Genomic DNA, 20,120 nt, shown 5'->3' with positions numbered 1-20,120 from the left:
AAAAAAAAAAAAAAAAAAAAAAAAAAAAAAAAAAAAAAAAGCCCAGATTCGATTGGTTTCAGTGCCGGACTCAAAAGACATGCATAGAAGATTCCACATAAAAGAATACACATTTTTCTCAGCACCTTATGGAACCTTCTCAAAAACTGACTGCATACTTTGTAACAAAGAAAACCTCAACAGATTAAAAAAAAATGGAAAGAACCATGTATCTTATCAGATAACCATGGCTTAAAGTTAGAATTTAATAGCAACACCAATTTTAGGAAGCCCACAAACACATGGAAATTGAACAATGCTCACCTGAATCACTAATTGGTCAAGGAAGAAATAAAGAAATATATTAAAGACTTCCTAAAATCCAAAGAAAATGACAGCATAACATACTTAAAAATGGGACAATGAAAGCAGTGTTAAGAGAAATGTTCATAGCACTAAATGCCTACGTAAAAAAATCTGGAAAACTCCCATGCTAATGAGTTAATAGAACACTAGAAATTTCTACAACAAAAAGAAGCAAACTCACAGAAGACTAGACAACAGGAAAAAATTAAATTGAGTGCTGAAATCAACAAAATCAATGAGGCAAAAGTGGGTTCCCTGAGAAATCAACAAAACAGACAAACCTTTCTCCAAACTAATGAAAAGTAAATGTCTAAATTAACAAAATTAGAAATGAAAAGAGGGACATAACAACAGACAGGGAAGAAACTCAGTGAATCATCAGGTTATAACTGAAAAACCTATATTCCACAAAATTTGAAAACTTAAAGAAAATGGACGATTTTCTGGATAAACATCTCTTACCAAAATTAAATCAAGACCAGATAAATAAATTAAATACACCTATAAATGCTAAGGAAATAGAAAAAGTCATCAAAAGTATCCTAAAGAAAAAAAAAAAAAAACAGAACCAGATGGTTTAAGCACAGAGTTATACAAGATTTTCAAAGAAGAACTAATACCAATACTCATTTTGTTTCACATGATGGAAAAAGAAGCAACATTGTCAAACATTTTTTAGTAGGCCACAGTTACCGTATACCCAAACCATGAAAATACAATAGTAAGAAAGAGATTTACAGACCAACCTCACTCATGAACATTGATGCAAAAATTCTCAATAAAATACTGGCTAACCAAATCCAAGAACACATCAAAAAAATCAACTACCGTGATCAAGTAAGCTTCATCCCAGAGATGCATGGATGATTCAACACGTGAAAATTTGTCAATATAATCCATTAAAAAACTGAAGAAAAAAACCCACATGATTATCTCATTAGGTGCCAAAAATGGGCTTTAATAAAATTCAACAACCCTTTATGATAAAATTCTTAGAGACATCAGGAATACAAGTAACATACTTAAACATAATAAAACCAGTCAACACCCAACATCAAACTGAATGAAGAAAAACTCAAAGAGGTTCCACTTATATAAGGAACAAGACAAAATTGTTCACTCTCTCCCTATCTTTTCAATATAGTACTCGAAGTTCTAGCTAGAGCTTCAATACAACAGAAGGAAATCAAGGGGTTACAAAATGGAATAGAAAAAGTAAAACTCTCACTATTTCCTGAAGATTTAATAGCATACATAAGTGAAGTGAAATATTCTATTAAGGAATTCCTACAACTCATAAACACCTTGAATAATGCACCAGGACACAAGATTAACTAAAAAAAAAAAAAAGAATCCCACATCTCTCCTTTAATCAGAGAATAAATAGGCTGAGAAATAAATCAGAGAAACATCACCCTTCACAATAGCCACAAATAACATAAAATATCTTGGGGTAACTGTAACCAAACAGGTGAAAAACATATATGGCAAGAACTTTTAATCTCTTAAGAAAGACTTCCCACAGGGCAGGGAATCAGGACTGCTCTTCAGACTGGAAAGGGAGAGGGAATGGAGTGGGGGGGAGGGGAAAAGGAGTGGGGGAGGGGGAAGGAGTGGGAGGAGGGGCAGGGAAATGGGAGGCAGGGAGGAGGCGGAAATTTTTTCAATAAAAAAATAAATAAATAAAAAGAAGAAAAGAAAGAAATTGAAGAAGGCACCAGAAAATGAAAAGACCTTCCATGCTCATGGGTAGATAGAATTAGCATAGTAAAAATGACAATCTTGCCAAAAGCAATTTACAAATCAATACAATGTCCAGCAAAATTCTCCACAGATTTTGATAGACAGTCATCAACTTCTTATGGTAAACAAAAACTCCAGAATAACCAAAACAATTCTGTATAATAAAGGAAGTTCTGGAAGTATCACAATTCATAATTTCAAACTCTACTGTAGAGCTACAGCAATAAAAACAGCCTGGTATTGGCATAAAAAGAGACAGGAGGATGGCTGGAATCAAATTGAAAACCCGGATATCTATTTACACACCCACGAACACCTGATTTTTTTGACAATATACCTATGCATTGCAAACCCAGCAGGAAAGAACATACAAAAGTTTTAATAGTGTTGCTTTTCCTTCCTTTGTATTTTAAAGCACATAGGAATATTTTCTCTTCAACTTACATATTTATTGCTTTATATGAACCAGTATTTTTCATGGGATTCACACATTTTCCATAAGAGATATCTATTAATATTTAGTGTTGTCTCATCTGCAAAAAGATACTGATAAATTCCACACATGTATGTCCATCCATTTTTACAACAAAAATAACATGGAAGTTTGTACTGTAATCGGTGATGATTGCAATTTAGGTATGTTGATTCAAAATACTCATATTTAGAAAGTTTATTTAGGATCACCTGAATTTATTAAAACCCCAAGTCAAGTGAAATTGTATAGAGAGGTATCTTTCCTAATTTTTAAAAATCCAAGAATTGTTTGTATTCCACTGAGATAATAGTCATTGCATCCAACCCATAACTGCTAATATCACATACAGTTACAGAGCACACTGAACTTCATTAGTCAAAAGACCATGATCTCACACAGATTTGGCATACATTAGGACATTATGTTTAGAGTATAGGTTTTTTTTTTTATTCTGGCTACAGCTCATATTTTTTGCAGATGGTCTCATAACTTCAAAAAATAAACACTTTGATTATATACATTCAGTAAGAGGTGAGTGCCTCTTTAGTTCTTATTGTTGAAGTGAATAATTTTGAAAAGTTGTTTAACATTACCAATGCTGGTATGACATGCAGGAGGCTTTATTTGTCTCTTGTTCTATTTCCACAAAAAGGGAATACATGGTATCACTCTTAACAGAGAAATACCCAAGGGATTTCTAAGATAATTGTTTCCATGGTACTCAATTTGGTCAGAAACACACAGACAAATTACACCCATGGGGCAAATACAGAAAGTGACGACAGGTCAAGCTGAGGGAAAGGTTATCTCCCCATAACATGAATAACTTCATAAGCACACATCAGACGGGCAGAAAATATGAGCCAAAACAAAATTGTGAGTTTGAAAACTCATCAGTGTGACACCCTTCTGTAAGTTAATTCTTTAAAATTTCCAGTTATCTCTTTTAACCAATACCCACTTTGTTTTAGTTGAATAGTTTCTTTTACCTCTGCTGTCTTTAAAGTCCAGTTACTATGTTTTTTTTTTAAATCTTCTTTTCCAAGTATGCTCTTGTCTACATCAGGAAATCATCATTCTTTATCTGATAACCAATAAGAGAAGTACAAATATTCCATTTAACTTAACCATGTAAAATATTTTAATCCAAAAAGTGCATATTAGATAAGATTGCTTTCAGAGTAGAATGAGGAGTAGAAACGAAGAAAGTTAAGTGATGATTTTGGAAATAAGTTTAAAATATTCTGCCAAATATTGTGTGCTAGAAGAAAAATTAGCCTTTTCCATTAATGAGCCTCCTAAATTATTGTTAAATGTAGAGAAGTCTGTCTTGAAAGCATGCAAAAACAAAAATGGATTCAGCAAATTGAATTCATGTGCATTTGTGTATACACATCTATCGATCCAAACATATGTATATGCATGCATACAGCCAGATACATAGCAATAAGAATGAAGGAAAAAGAGGTTATTCACTTAAGGGGTAATGTGGGTACAGTATGTGAGAATAGCATATGATAGTAGTTTGAGGAAGAAAAGAGAGGTAAAATGATAAAATTCTACTTCAATTCAAAATATATTTAAATAGTAAAATATACATACAAAGAAAACCAATTAATAAAGCAAAACAATAATATACCATAGAAACAATCAATCTGCTAACCAAGCAATCTGTTAGAAAACAGCAAAAAGCCACTGTTCAATAACCAGTGTCTATCACATGGTATCTCTCATATTGGGTAATTATGACTAGAACTATAAAAATTTATAGAATTGTGAATACCGAGACTATTGTAAGGTTTAGCACTTTGATCAATACAGAAAAAATGAAAAATAGAAGAAAATTATTAGTTTGCTTCTAAACATATAAAAAGAGTATTCAGTTTGCTCCCACTCATTAATTTTTTATATTTATTATAAATAAGTCAACATTAGATTTTCTAGAAGAACTGCTATTATGTTAGATTCAAGAATTACAGAGATCCTCTGACAGAGTATTTCATTAGGTCTTTGAAAATACTGATAGATCCTAGGCAAGAGAAGTGAAGGGTGAAATGGTTGTCATGTTTCTAAAAGCAATTTGCATGTTGAATATGCTTTTTCATTTTTATGTTTCATAGATACAAAATAGGTATATACCAACTTAGAAAAAATGTAAGTAACAATTATTTTAAAGAAAGATGATTTAAATATATATATGAACACACATATATGCATGTGTCCTTTTGCGTATCTAAAATGTGTGAATATAAAAGTATGTGTATATAAACATGTTCAGATATGAATACATATGTGCATACATGAAAATATGATCATACACACATATATATGAACATGCATATCTTAAAAATAACTTAAAGAGTACAGATGAACATTAAAATTATTGGCCATAACTTTGTAAACAATACTGTTTTAAGACACACTATAAATATGATTTTAGGAAATAATTCTATTCCTGATACTAGAAAGGCTCAATAATTGCTGTGTTCATATTTTATTTTATATATTCATAATGCACTATTAAATTCTATGTGTGACATTCTTTAAGCTATTGTAATATCTGGTATCATTTTCCTAGCTTCTCAATCATCACATGGAATCAAAACAGATTGAGCAGCATCATTAAAGCAGGTCTGTTAAAGCATGGTTGCTCCTATATATCAAAAGTAGCTGTAAGATACTTTATTTTCACACAGGCATTATACATCTAAAATATTAGAAGAGACTATTTAAACTGCATTACTTGAGACTTGGTTCTACTTTGGAACAGAGGTCACAAAGGACAGACGGACACAAATGAATGCTCTCTCTTAGTAAAATCTTTTATCATGATTGTTATAACTGAGCTCAGCAATCCAATATCAATAGCCATGCTATTGTGGATGGAGAAAGCCCTGGAGTCCTCAATCCTATGCAAAGAACCACAGACAACTAAGAAATCCTGGGAGTGCAAGAAGGATACCCCAGAAAAGCACATCAATTGGCTATCCAATACCAATGGTCAGTTCTGAAATTTTAGTTGCAAGTAACTTTATACAAACAGAATAGTTTGTATATATAAACAATGAAAAAAGAAAATGAATTTCTCTTCTTCCCCTTTTATTAAACATAGATTTTCTTCTAATGCAGTATAGTCTAAATACAGCTTCCCCTCCCTCTACTTCTCATAGTTACTCTACACCCCTTCTCTTATCTGGATCTACATGCTTTAAGTCTCCCACTAGAAAACAACAACAAACCATCATGAAATAAATACAGTAAGACAAAACAAAAACCATCACATTAATAGTAAACAAAACAAATCAACAGAAAATTCAAAAATCCCCAAGATAAGGCACAGGCATCACAGACCCACTCATTGATATACTTAGGAGTCTCTTCAAAGTATTAAACCGAAAGCTATACTGTATGCGGAAAACATAGCATAGACCTATGTAGCCCGCATGCTTGTTGGTTGAAACGTGTTTTGTTTAGTTGATTTAGAGGGCTCTGTTCTTCTCTTTGAAAAGCAATGAGTAACAGTATATGGGAAAATTTGGAGGGAAGAAATAAATGTAGAAATGTTATAATTACATTATAATCTAAAAGCTAAAAAAATACATAACCCCCCCCCAAAAGTTCAGGTCAGGTTGTCCTGAAACTTCTTGAGATGTGAAATAATAAAAAAAAATCAAGGAACACAAACTCTATGTTGTATAATCAGCGTCTTTTTCTTAGATATTTGCTAAGTTTTTGTTAGGTGCATGTATTTACTTATCTGCAATCACGCTGCTGTAGCAGATGGATGTGTTACCTGGTGTCTTCAGAACTTTCTGATTTTTTATCCTTACTCCACCCTTCTCAGTTGGCAGAAAACAGTTAAGTGAAATAATTCTGATTATGTCATCAATTATTTCATTGTTCACCTGTTCTAGGAAAAAGATAAAATAAGACCCATAAGTTGAAAAGCAACAAGAGAGTTACTGAAGGGAGCTGGAATTGGGCAATTATTGTCCACCATCTAGCATGAATATTGTGGACTGTTAGATCAGTATAAGCAACTTGTTTGTGCTTTGAGGTGAATAATTGCTGCTCATTGAAAGTACAATGTCATACTCATCTAAAGCTGACAGCCAAAGGACTACTTTGCTTACATGTTTATGTAATTTATTCTGTTCTTTAAAAGAAAGATGATCAGTAAGAAGTATAATGAGAAAATATACTGATGATCCTTCAGTGACAGATAATATATTATTCATGTGAGGCAACTAGAATTTTTCAAAATCTAACAGCTCTCAAGATTTTTATGCTATTTAAAATTACTCTTTTTTAACCACTAAGTCTGAAATAACTGTGACTTTTAGAGTTCAGGTCTGTATACGCTTTGCCATGGTCTTCATGCAATACATCTCTACAGGTATTTGTAGTGGTATTTTTTAATCAGTTAATTTAAGCAAATGTTGTAATATGTACATGAACAACTGTAAACCTGGTTTGTATATTTCAGTCTGATATCTGTGTATATCTAATATTGTGTTCTGTTCTATATGCTTCTTCACTGGGGTTTTTCAACAATTTAAGCTAAAATTTTAATTAACAATATCACAGAAAAAAATCTGCTGATGTCCAATAAAATCATTATGCATCGTGACGACAATGGCAGTGTCCTGTCAGACCATTTTCACTGATATTCAGTCTAACTCCTCTCCAGTTTCCAAATTTATTACTTATTTTCTTTGTGGAATGTCATCAGTGCTAGTGAAAAATTTAGTCATTTAAAAAAAATAACCATGCACTCATTATTTGGTTTCTCACATTGCTATTCTGCTTCCTCACCGCTCTCCTCTAGAGGAATTTCACGATAGCACAGGTATATTACAGTCACAACTGATGTTTTTCTCCTTGAGTTGTTGCTCTTGGCACATTTGCACTTTATTTCAGTTTGGGCAGCAGTGTCAGTATATTTGGCTTAGAATTCTCTTTACATTAATACACTTATATTCCATTAAGTTTCAAAGCAAATGTAAATTATACAAAGAAAGTTATTTTCCTCATATGACTATATCATAATTTTTCTTTCATTGCAGGTCATTTCTTATGACACACTGGGTAAAATGGATGGAGGCAATCAGTCTGTGGTGTCAGAATTTATACTTTGGGGACTTGCACAGTCACAGAGTGTCCAGGCTTTACTGTTTGTGGTGTTCTTGACACTTTATCTTTTTATTGTTTTTGGAAATACTGTTATCACGGTCTTAATCACCACTGACCGCCATCTCCATTCTCCCATGTATTTCATGTTGGCTAACCTGTCCTTTATTGACACGTGTCTTTCCTCAAACACCACTCCTAAGATGATATCAGACTTTCTCAGAGAAAACAAGACCATTTCCTTTTCAGGATGCATGTCCCAGATTTTTTTTGCCCATTGCATTGCTGGAGGAGAGATGATGCTGTTAGTGGCAATGGCCTATGACCGCTATGTGGCCATCTGCAAGCCACTCCATTATTTCACCATTATGAACCTGAAAAGATGCTCTGGACTGGTGTTGGTTTCATGGACTACTGGTTTTATTCATGCCATGAGTCACCTGTTAGTGATTGTGGAGCTGCCTTTTTGTGGCCCCAAGGAAATAGATAGTTTTTTCTGTGACATGCCATTGGTGATCAAGCTAGCTTGCATGGATTCCCATGATCTGGATATTCTAATGAATGCTGACTGTGGGGTTGTAGCTATAGCCTGTTTCATTCTCTTGCTCATTTCCTACACATATATCATTATCGCTATTTGCCAGAGCTCCAAAACTGGTGCATCTAAGGCTCTGTCCACATGCAGTGCCCACATCACAGTGGTGATGATCTTCTTTGTGCCTTGTCTTTTCATCTATGTATGTCCACTCAATATTATCTGGTTGGATAAATTTCTTGCTGTATTTTACTCTGTTTTTACACCTCTCCTCAACCCAACTATTTATACACTAAGAAATAAAGAGATGAAAAATGCTATGAAAAGGTTCATAAGCAACCACCTTGTTCCCAAAGGAAATCTCTAAACCCAGAATGTAAACTAATTACTTCAAATAATGAGAGTAACTGTATGAAATAGACTGTAAGTCAGCAAATAAAAGTCTGTATTAATTTCCCTATATTGATATAATTTAACATGTTAAGGAGAAATGATAATTTACCGACCAACCATGAAAATGTTGTGAATCTTTCATCTCAAATCTGAAAACCAATGCTCTTTGTATATCGGAATGTCGTTGAACTACTCTTCTATGGCTTTAATAAAGTTTAACTTAACATTTATTGAGCAAACTCATATGTTTATCTCTGTGGATTATGTCTTATTAAATTTTACCTCAGTATAGCTCTGTATAACACCCATGCTCCAATTGGACAATGTTTTTGTCAATTGGCCAAAGTTCTCACTCTTGCTTTCTAACAACCATGTAGTAAAACAATAATCTTTTTGACAGGATAAATTAAGGAGAGAAGAACACTCATTACTTCACAAAATGACAGTCAATTATACTTAGTGTTTTTACTTTAAATTAGATTCATAAAGTGCAATAAAACATGACTTGGCAATGTGGGTCCTGCAGCAAGCTATTATGAAATGACACAACCAGGTCTCTTATTAGGTCTGGTATGGAGGTAGGACTCCTGGGTTAGTATGACTTGGGTGAAGCCTGAAGAAGTGTAAGATCCAGATCTCTTATTGTAGTTTATATTTCATTTGTATTTTAATAAATAATCTTTCCTGAAGATTAGTCAGTCTCATTCAGAGGATTTCAGGAGGCGGGATCACCATTTCAGTATGACATACAGGTAAGAGCCAATGACTGACTATTTTACTTTTCTAACCTTTAGGATGAACCCTAATATCCATCTCTTTGCTTTTATAAATCCTGCCTCTAGGAATCCTCAGAATGAGACTATGTCTGAGAGCTCTCTCCTCCTGCCTTATATTCCTCTCTAGGGCTGGGATTAATGGTATGTACCATCATTGTTTGGTTTCTATGGCAAATTAATGTGATTATTGGTATTAAATCTGTGTGTCACCGCACCTCATCTGTAAGCTGATCAAGGCAGCTGTTTTATTCTCTGATTTTCAGGCAAGCTTTATTTATTAAAATACAAATGAAATCAAAACATTTGCTCACATTGTGGGCACGTGAGCTAGAGCATGGCAGAGCATGGCAGAGAAAAGTTTCCTCATTTTTAGAATAGTTAACAGTACTATACATGCCAAAATTGCTTTCAGGGAAGGACTGAAGTATTCTTATTACATACATTGACTGCTAACATAAAAAACAAATCACAGAGATGTTCATTATCTTTATTATGTATATTCTTCATAGAGAACACATGTATTAAAATTGTTCTTATTCTTATTTATTTTCCAGTTATATTTTAATAAATGGGGTAATAATAAGCTAGAAATAATTAAAATTCAAATAAGCCAATGGAACAAATTCTGGTAGATAAATCAATGAAATAGAATGAGAAATCAATGCAATAGAAAATAGACTAATAGGTGAATCATGTTTTAGGGATTCCCAGAGATAGAAACAATTGTGTGGGGAGTGTGAATTTATTTTGAAGAACTGGTTTCAAAAGGACATATATAAAGGTTGTTAATTACATGTTTGACAGGTTATGTTGGTTGAGTAGCCAGAGAAGCACTGACATGGTTGATATTTGGAGCTGAAGGGTTCCTAGGGTATCTAGAGGCAGAATTTAACCTGTTGTCTCTTAATACTTTAAGTTGACTGAAGAAAGACCTTTAACTACAGATAACAATTTACTTCATTAAAAACCTAGTGACATAAATTATAATTTTATCTAAGAAAAATTTCACAAACACAACTATGGTAGCATTTGGCAAGTAGCTCATTATTAGAGTTGACAATATCTACACATAAAATTAATGATTATTGTAAGTAAATTAACACTGGAATCTTTGCAGTGTTTTGATTATATTTTGAATGAACTTGATAAAATGTCAATTACTCTGATCAGTGAAATAGAAAATAATAAAGTAATTAGGTGATGATATACCAGTGTTTTTAATAACACTATAGATTATAACAAAATATGGAAATTTTTACACACATGTGTTTATCAGCTTAGAAGAAATACACGAAGTTGCCTAAATTATTATACCTTTCTGTTGGGATTCAGTGTAAGGTAAAAATTCATTTCTCATATTTCTATTCATTGTACTTGAAGTCTTAGACAATGTATAAATTCAAAAAAAGGATATAAGAATTAAAAATCGTAGAACCCTTAAAATGGAAGATAGAATAAATATTTGTTCAGAAAATACTAAAAAATCCAAACAGTAATTAATTGATACAATGAATGAATTCAGCAAGATTGTAGAATATGACAATTTAAAATTGTGTATACTCCTATGCTCATACTGTCTCTCCTGCCTCTCTTCTACAGGACTCTGTGGACTTGGCCCAGTGCTTAGCTGTGGATCTCTGCATCTGCTTCCATTAGTTACTAAGTGAAAGTTCTGTAATGACAATTAAGGTAGTGATCAATCTGATTACAGGGGAAGACCAGTTCAGGCACCCTCTCCATTATTGCATGTGTCCTTGTGGATTCCTGATAATTTCCCTAGTGCCAGTTTTCTTGCTATACCATCAAAGCTCTTTCAATCAAGATATCTCTTTTCTTGATCTCCTTCTCTGTTTCCCCCCCATCTCACCATCCAGTTCCCTTCTGTTCTTCTCCCATCTTCTCCCCATCTATGGCCATTCTGTTTTCCTTTCTACTACCCCCATGCTCTCAATTTACTTAGGAAGTCTTGTCCTTTTCCTCATTCCAGGAGGATCATGTATGTCTCCTTTAGGGTTCTCCCTTTTACCTTGCTTCTCTGGGGTAGTAGACTATTCTGATTATCTTTTTTCTTTACATCTAATATCCACTTATAAGTGAATACATACCATGCTTGTCTTTCTGGGTCTACGTTACCTCACTCTGAATGCTTTTTTTCTAATTACATCCTTTTCCATGCAAATTTATAGATGCTATTGCTTTTTACTGCTGAGTAATGTACCACTGTGTGCATCTACCAAATTTTCTTCATTTGACAGGCATTTAGGTTGTTTCAAGGTTCTGTATACTACAAATAATGCTGCTATGAATAGAGTTGAGCAGATGACCTTGCGTTATAAAAGTATACATCCTTTGGGTATATGCCCAAGAGTAGTATTCTTGGGCCTGACATAGACTGATTCCAAATTTTCTGCAAAACCGCCATGATGATTTGCAAAATGACTGTGTAAGTTCTCACTCCCACCAACAATGAGAAGTGTTTCCCTTACTCTGCAAACTCTCCAGCATAATCTGTCTGTCATCTGGATAGAGACCATGATAGGGATACCCACAGAAACAGCTGACTAGAGCTATTGAGTGTTCATCAACTCCAGACTGACAACAGGGGAACATACATAAGACTAAACTAGACCCTCTAAATGTAGGTGACGGTTGTGTTGCTTGGGTAGTCAGTGGGGTCCCTGACAGTGGTAGCAAGATCAATACCTAGTGCATGAACTAGTTTTTTGGAGCCACTTCCCTTTGGAGGGTGATGTGGAAATAGTTTCTTATTAATAAAGAAACTGCCTTGGCCCATTTTATTGGATAGAAAATTAGGTAGGCGGAGTATACAGAAGGGAATTCTGGGAGAAAGAAGCTGAGTAGGAGTCGCCATGATTCTCCCGCTCCAGACAGACGCAGGTTAAGATCCTCTCTGGTAAGCCAGCTCGTGGGCTACACAGAATATTAGAAATGGGGTAGAACAATATGTAAGAGCTAGCCAATAAGAATCTGGATCTAGCCGGGCCAGGCATTGTTTGAAAGAATACAGTTTCCGTGTAATTATTTCTGGGTATAAACTAGCCATGCGGGCGGCCGGGTGCCGGGGACGCAGCCCTGCCGCTCCTAATTCAACAGGAGGGATACTTTGCTCAGCCTAAATACAGGGGAAAGGTCCTTGGTCCTGCCTGAAAATCATGTGCCAGACATTGCTGACTCCCCATGGGAAGTTTTACCATCTCCGAAAAGTGGATTAGGAGGGGTTGGGGAACACAGTGGAGGGACTTGAATCAGGGGGCGGAGTGGGAACTTGGATTGGTTTGTAAAATGAGAAAAGATTGTTTAAAAATAAAATTAAATAATTCATGTATACCTCACCTTAGCTGCCAATATGAAGAAATGAAATCAATAGTTCTTTCATAATATCAATATCTAAAGATTATTTTAACAAAGCTGTGCCATGAGAATATAAGGGGTCATATTACAGGCAAATCTCACTCATGAACATCGACGCAAAAATTCTCAATGAAATACTGGCAAACCGAATCCAAGAACACAGCCAAAAAATTATACATTATGATCAAGTAGGCTTCATCCCAGAGAGGCAGGGCTGGTTCAACATACAAAAATCTATCAATGTTATCCATCATATAAATAAACTGAAGAAAAAAAATATGATCATTTCATTAGATGCTGAAAAATCATTTGACAAAATTCAACACCCCTTTATGATAAAAGTCTTGGAGAGGTTAGGGATACAAGCTTCATTCCTAAATACAATAAAAGCAATATACAGCAAGCCAACAGCTAACATTAAATTAAATGGAGAGAAACTCAAAGCCACCCCCACTAAAATTAGTAACAAGACAAGGATGTCCACTCTCTCCATACCTTTTCAATATAGTGCTTGAAGTTCTAGCAATAGCAATAAGACATCATAAGGAGATCAAGGGGATTCGAATTGGAAAGAAAGAAGTCAAACTTTCATTATTTGTAGATGATATGATAGTGTACCTACCAAAAGCAATCTATAGATTCAAGGCAATCCCCATCAAAATCCCTGCACATTATTCATAGACACTGAAAGAACAATAATCAAATTCACATGGAAAAACAAAAAACCCAGGATAGCCAAAATAATCCTATATAATGAAGGAACTCTCAGAGGCATCACCATCCCTGACATTAAGCTTTATTACAGACCTACAGATATAAAAACAGCTTGGTATTAGCATAAAACAGAGACATTGACTAGTGGAATCAAATTGAAGACACAGATATTAATCCACACACCTATGAACACCTGGTCTTTGACAAATAAGCTAAAATTATACAATGGAAAATAGAATGCATGTTCAACAAATGGTGCTGACGTAACTGGATGTCAACATGTAAAAGAATAAATATAGATCCATATCTATCATCATGCACAAAAATCAAGTCCAAGTGGATTAAAGACCTCAACATAAATCTGACCACACTGAACCTGATGGAAGAGAAAGTAGAAATTAGTCTTCAAAGCATGGGCACAGGACACTACTTCCTAAATGTAACACCATAGCACAGACTCTGAGAGCAACAATGAATAAATGAGACCTCCTGAAACTAAAATCTTCTGTAAAGCAAAGTACACAATCAATAAGACAAAAAAGGCAGCCTACTTAATGGGAAAAGATCTTCCCCAACCCTACATCAGACAAAGGACTGATCTCCAAAATATATAAAGAAGTCAAGAAATTAGAGATCAAAATTCTAAATAATGCAATTAAAAATGGGGTACTGAATTAAACAGAATTCTCAACAGAAGAATCTCAAATGTTCGAAAGACAATTAACGAAATGTTCAGCAACCTTAATAATCAGGGAAATGCAAATCAAAACAACTCTGACATACCATCTTATATCTGTTAGAATGGCCAAGATAAAAAAACACCAATGATAACTTATGCTGGAGAGAATGTGGTGTAAGGTGAACATTTATCCATTGCTGGTGACAATGCAAACTTGTACAACCACTTTGGAAATCATTATGGCGGTTTCTCAGAAAATTATGAATCAACCTACCTCAGGATCCAGCAATACCACTCTTGGGAATACACCCAAAAGATGCTCAATCATACTACAAAAGCATTTGTTCAACTATGTTCATAGCAGCATTATTTGCAATAGCCAAAATCTGGAAACAACCTAGATGCCTCTCAACTGAAGAATGGATAAAGAAAATGTGGCACATTTACACATTAGAATACTACTCAGAGTTAAAAAACAATGACATCAAGAATTTTGCATGCAAATGAATGGAATTAGAAAACACTATCCTGAGTGAGGTAACCTAGACCCAAAAGGATGAATATGGTATGTACTCACTCTTAAGTGGATACTAGCAATAAACAAAGGAAAACGAGCCTATAGTTCATGATCCTAGAGAAGCTAAGTAATAAGGTGAACACCCCCAAAACATATATAGACCCACCTGGAAATTGGAAACAGACAAGATTGACTGGCAAAATTGGGAGCATGGGGGTGGGGGTTAAAGGGAGGGTAGAAGGGTAAAAGGGGAGAAGGGGAGGGTTGAGGAGAACTTGAGGGAATGGGATAGTCAATATGGAGGAAGGACAGAGATAAGAGCAAGAAAAGAGATATCTTGATTGAGGGAACCATTATAGGGTTAACAGAAACCTGGCTCTAGAGAAATTACCAGAAATCCACAAGGCTCACCTCACCTAAGGCTCTAAGCAATAGAGAAAAGGGGACCAAATCTTGACTTGCCCTGTAGTCAGACTGATGATTATCTTAAAATCACCACAGAACCTCCATCCAACTACCAATGGAAACAGAGGCAGAGACCCACATCGAAGCTCTAGACTGAGATCCCAAGGTCCAGTTGAAGAGTGGAATAAAATAATAATACGAGCAAAGAGGTCAAGACCATGAAGGGTTCATCCACTGAAACAATTTACCTGAGCTAATGGGAGCTTACCACTTTCAGCTGGGCTGGGAACAAACAAGCTGAGGACCAAACTAGTCTCTCTGAATGTGGTTGACAGTTGCATGGCTGGGGAAGACTGAGGGGCCACTGGCAGTGGCATGGGGATTTACCTCTACTGCATGTACTAGCTATCTTGGAATAATATTCTCTTTGGATGCATACCTTACTCAGCCTAGATATAGTAGGGAGGACCTTGGACCTTCCACAAAGCAAAGTGACTTACCCTCCCTTAGGATTAGGTGTGGTGGGAGGGTATGTGGAGGGAATGGAAGGAGAGGAGGGAGTGGGAATTTGGATTGGTATTTTTTTATCTAAACAATTAAAAATATTATGTATACTTAAGAAATTTGGGTTAATAAATAGTCATCTGTAATAGTCAAGCTTGTCATTATGTTAGTTAGGTTTTCTAGATATACAGATATATATTTCAGATGGACAGGTATTCTTCAAACCTTTCAAAGACTTACAGATTATGGCATTTAAAATGTTTCAAGAACCTATGACTTTTTGTGACAATGAGACACATCTGCTCCTGACAGCACTAATCTACATCAAGTGGTTGATGGGCATTGAAAAGGCTTTTAGTGTAGTTTCTTAGTCACTTATTCAAGAAACTGCTCTTGCATTTACTGCCTGATGTTATTTTCTATAAACTTGACATGCAGGGATCACAGAAAAATGACTGTTGAATGTTGCCTGAAGAAGGTGAGACAGTCCTTCAGGGTTCCTGCTTCATAAAAGAATATGTCAGACATTCTGCAGGACACAGAAGTAAGTGACTGACAAACTTCCAGTATAGGGGGAACTGTCTTTGAAATTTTCTGCTTAATGAAAACGTCCACCAGAAAAAGTCTAAGCCTGTAGGTTGAAGATGGGTGTTCCAATACTACAGAAGAACTTTGGGTGACTGTCCCATATTGGCAGCAAGATGCCTCTGTCAATTCTAGAGTTTTGGAAGTTGCTTACAATGCACTTCCTGTTAACTTAGGTAATATATCCTTGTGGGGTCATTGATGGAATTGAAGAATAGATGGTTATAATTACAACTGTCCTTAGTTATGATAAAAGATAAAGTAGATATAAATATTTAGCTGTAATTTTTGATTGATACCTGCTTTATATATGTAATTTTACTATGTTAAAATTAAAGCCTTCCTTTTTATTAGGCAGAAAAGGGGAGGTGATGTGGAATTCCACTCTGTATGCTGTGAAAACTATTGGTTAATAAAGAATCTGCTTTGGGCCTACTGTAACACAGAATAAGGTAAAATGGGAATTCAAAGTAGATAGAGGAGTTGTGAGTAGGCAGAGCCAGAGAGATGCCATGTAGCCACTAAAGGAGAAAGACACCCATGCACCAGTACCAGTAAACCATGAACCTCATGGTAAAATATAAAATAATAGAAATGGGTTAATTTAAGATGTAAGAGTTAGCTGGAAATATGCTTAAGCTATTGGGCCAAATAGTATTGCAATAAAAAAGATTTGTGGGAGATAGAATTTTATGTAAATTGTCCTGCTGAGAAAACTGATTAACTAATAATAAGGATTGAACAGTAACCAGAAGTCCTTGGAGGATCCAGAAACAGCCTGTGGATGACTGAAGGCACTAATTTTTATAGTATTACAGTTTTCCTTGTCTATCAGAGGAAGAATGGTCTAGTCCTGAGTTAAGAGACATGACCACAATTCCTTGGATTGTTAGATAATATTAAAAACTCATTCACTCTTAGTAAGATTGCCCAAAAAGCAAAATTATTAAAATAATAATCAGATATTAAAATGTAGACATATTTATCAGATAGAAAATTGTTGTATTAATATTTTATAAAAAACAATAGCTTTAAAACTGATTTCCAGTATGTATACAATGTACAAAAAAAATACCTAGACTAATATTAAAAATCTCAGGGCAGGGAACCCTGACTGCTCTTTGGATTGGGGAGGGAGGGGGAGAGGAGTGGGGGGAGGGGGAGAACGGTGGGAGGAGGGGGAGGAAAATGGGAGGCTGGGAGAAGGCGGAAATTTTTTTTTCCTTTTCTCAATAAAAAAAAAATCTCAGTGGTTATTGGTTGTTTTATTTTTTAGCTTTGATAAGCACAAAGACATTAAAATGAGCTGAGATAAACAACTAAGGTTTCTAAATTCCATCTAACAGCAGAAAACAAGACTTCTGCAATATTTTGACCTACATAAGTATTCTTATAAATCTTTGAATTTTTAGAGGAAGACTAGTAGGGCAACAAAGTGTAATATTATAAAAGATGTATATACAAAAGTATTGTATATATCAAAGTGCAACAGTATATATCTAAAATGACAATATACATTTTACATTGCAAATTCAACAGGAAAAGAACACATATAAGTTTTAATAGTGCTGTTTTCCCTAATTCTGTATCTTAAAATACACTAGATTATTTTCTCTTCAACTTAAATATTTATTGATTTATATAAACCAATATTTTATTCATTGGATTCACTAAATTTCCATAAAATATTTCCATAATATTCAGTGTTGTCCCATCTGCAAAAGATGCTTATACAGCTACATTCCACACATGTATGTCCATTTTTACAACCAAAATAACATGGAAGTTTGTATAGTAATCACTGATAATTATAATTTAGGCTTGCTGATTAAAAGAACATGTAGCAATTTTACTTTGATATCAGTTGAACTTTTTGCAACTCCATATTAGAAATTGAAATTGTATAAAGAGGTGACCCTCCTAATTTTCTAAAATCAGTTAAAGTAATGTTTGTATTTCATATAGGTAATAATCTCCGCATCCAGCTCATAACTGCTAATATCACATAAAGTTACAGAATACACTGAACTTCATCAGTTACATGATCAAGAGTAACACAGATTTGACACAGATTTGCCATGCACTAGGGAATCATGTTCACAGTATAATTTTGTTTATCTTTTGTTCTGTTCATATCTCACATTTTAAAGCAGATGGTCTCATAACTACAAAAATCTTAAACACTTTGATTATATACATTCAGTAAGCGATATGGCAACCGAAAGTTTATCTTTAGTATTTAAGCATAAAGTGAATAATTTTGAAAGTTACTTAATTTAATCAATGGTGACATGACATATACAATGTTTTACTTGTCTAATATTCTATTTCCACAGATTTGCAATCCTCAATATTACTCTCAACAGAGAAAACTCCAAGGGAAATGATAATTATTTCCAGGGTCCTCATTTTGGTCAGAACACACATAGGTAATATTCACCCATGAGGCAAACTCAGGAAGTGAATATATATTGAGCTGAGGTGACGTTTGTCTCTACACAACAAGATTAACTTCATAGGCACACATCAGACTGGCGGAAAATATGACCAAAAAGAAAATTGTGAACTTGATAAGTCATCAATGTGATATTCTTCTGTAAGTTATTCTTTAAATATTTCTACTCATCTCCTTTTTAATGATGCTCACCTTGTTTTATTTCCATATTTTCCTTTACTTCTGACATCTTTAGAGTTAATGTTTCCTCTAAACATGCTATTCCATGTGAGCTCATAAACACATCAGGAAATTATCATTCTTTTCTGATAACACATAAGAGAAGTATCCTGTTAAAGTCATACAAATATTTCATTTAACTTAACCAGAAAAAATATTTTTAGTCCAAACTGTGCAACATAGATAACATTCAGAATAGAATTGGGAGGAAAAATAAAACAAGTTAAGTGGTTATTTTGAAATTAAGTTAAAAATATTCTGCCAACTATCATCTACTATAAGAAAAAATCAGTTTCTCCAAAGGATGAGCTTCCTCATTTATTCTTAAATGTAGAGGGGTCAATCCTGAAACCATATGCAACAACAAAATTGGTTCAACAAATTCAATTTATGTTTATTTGTATATACACATATACATACATATGTACATACATGAATACATACACCAAGATAGATAGCAATAAGAATTAAGGAAAAAGAGGCTAGCCACTTAAGGGGCAGCATGTGGACAGTATGTGGGGATAGTATTTATTAGTAGTTTGAGGAAGAAAAAGGGGTTGGTAAAATGATGAAATTCTACTTCAATTAAAAACATTTTAATAGTAAAGTCCACATACAAGCAAACAACAACAACAAAAAACCAAACAACACAAGATAGAAATAATCAATCTGCTAGCAAAGCAAGCTATTAGGAACCACCACCCTCCAGTCATCAGTGTCTGTCACATGGTGTCTCTAACATTGTGTAGTTATGACTACAACTATAAATATTTACAGAAATGTGAATACTGAGACTATTACAAAGCTTAACACTTTGACAGAAGGGTAATAAAATCAGAAAAAGATTGAACAATACATCAGTTTGCTTCTAGACCATAATAAGGTTATTCAATTAGTTTCTGTTCATTAATCTTTTATACTTATTACATGTAATCCAGCAACAGATTTTCTAGGAGAACTGTTACTAAGTTAGATGCAATAATTACAGAGATGTTTTAATAGATTTGTGTATTTCATTAGGTATTTGAAATCCTGATAGATCCTAAGAGAAGGGTGAATTGCATGTTATGTTACTGAAAAACAGTTTCCACGTTGAACGTGTCCTTTCCATGTATGTGTTTCATAGATGTTGAATAGATATATCTCAACTTAATTGTAACTTTCAAGTATTTAAAATATAGTTGATTTTATGTGTCTATATCAATAACAACACATAAATATGTGTGATTTTATGTATCCATAAATGTGTGTGTACATATAAAGTATATATGCA

General features: G+C 34.2%; 1 protein-coding gene across 1 annotated transcript; it reads left to right on the top strand.

Annotated features, from left to right (window-relative positions):
* Positions 1-7,653: 7,653 nt before the first annotated feature.
* LOC126490467 (olfactory receptor 4K13-like) lies at positions 7,654-8,595 on the top strand. The gene has a single exon (XM_050125404.1). The coding sequence runs from the start codon at positions 7,657-7,659 to the stop codon at positions 8,593-8,595; it is 939 nt and encodes a 312-aa protein (XP_049981361.1). The 5' UTR covers positions 7,654-7,656.
* Positions 8,596-20,120: the final 11,525 nt, after the last annotated feature.

Source organism: Alexandromys fortis, unplaced genomic scaffold (assembly GCF_014885135.2).
Source record: "Alexandromys fortis isolate MF-2015 unplaced genomic scaffold, M_Fortis_MF-2015_v1.1 scaffold_229, whole genome shotgun sequence".
Classification (NCBI taxonomy): Eukaryota; Metazoa; Chordata; class Mammalia; order Rodentia; family Cricetidae; genus Alexandromys; species Alexandromys fortis.
This window is presented reverse-complemented; position numbering and strand designations above follow the sequence as displayed.

What these genes read in the sequence shown, in the direction of transcription:
- LOC126490467 (XM_050125404.1), top strand. Translation starts at nt 7,657, where the DNA reads ATGGATGGAGGCAATCAGTCTGTGGTGTCAGAATTTATACTTTGGGGA.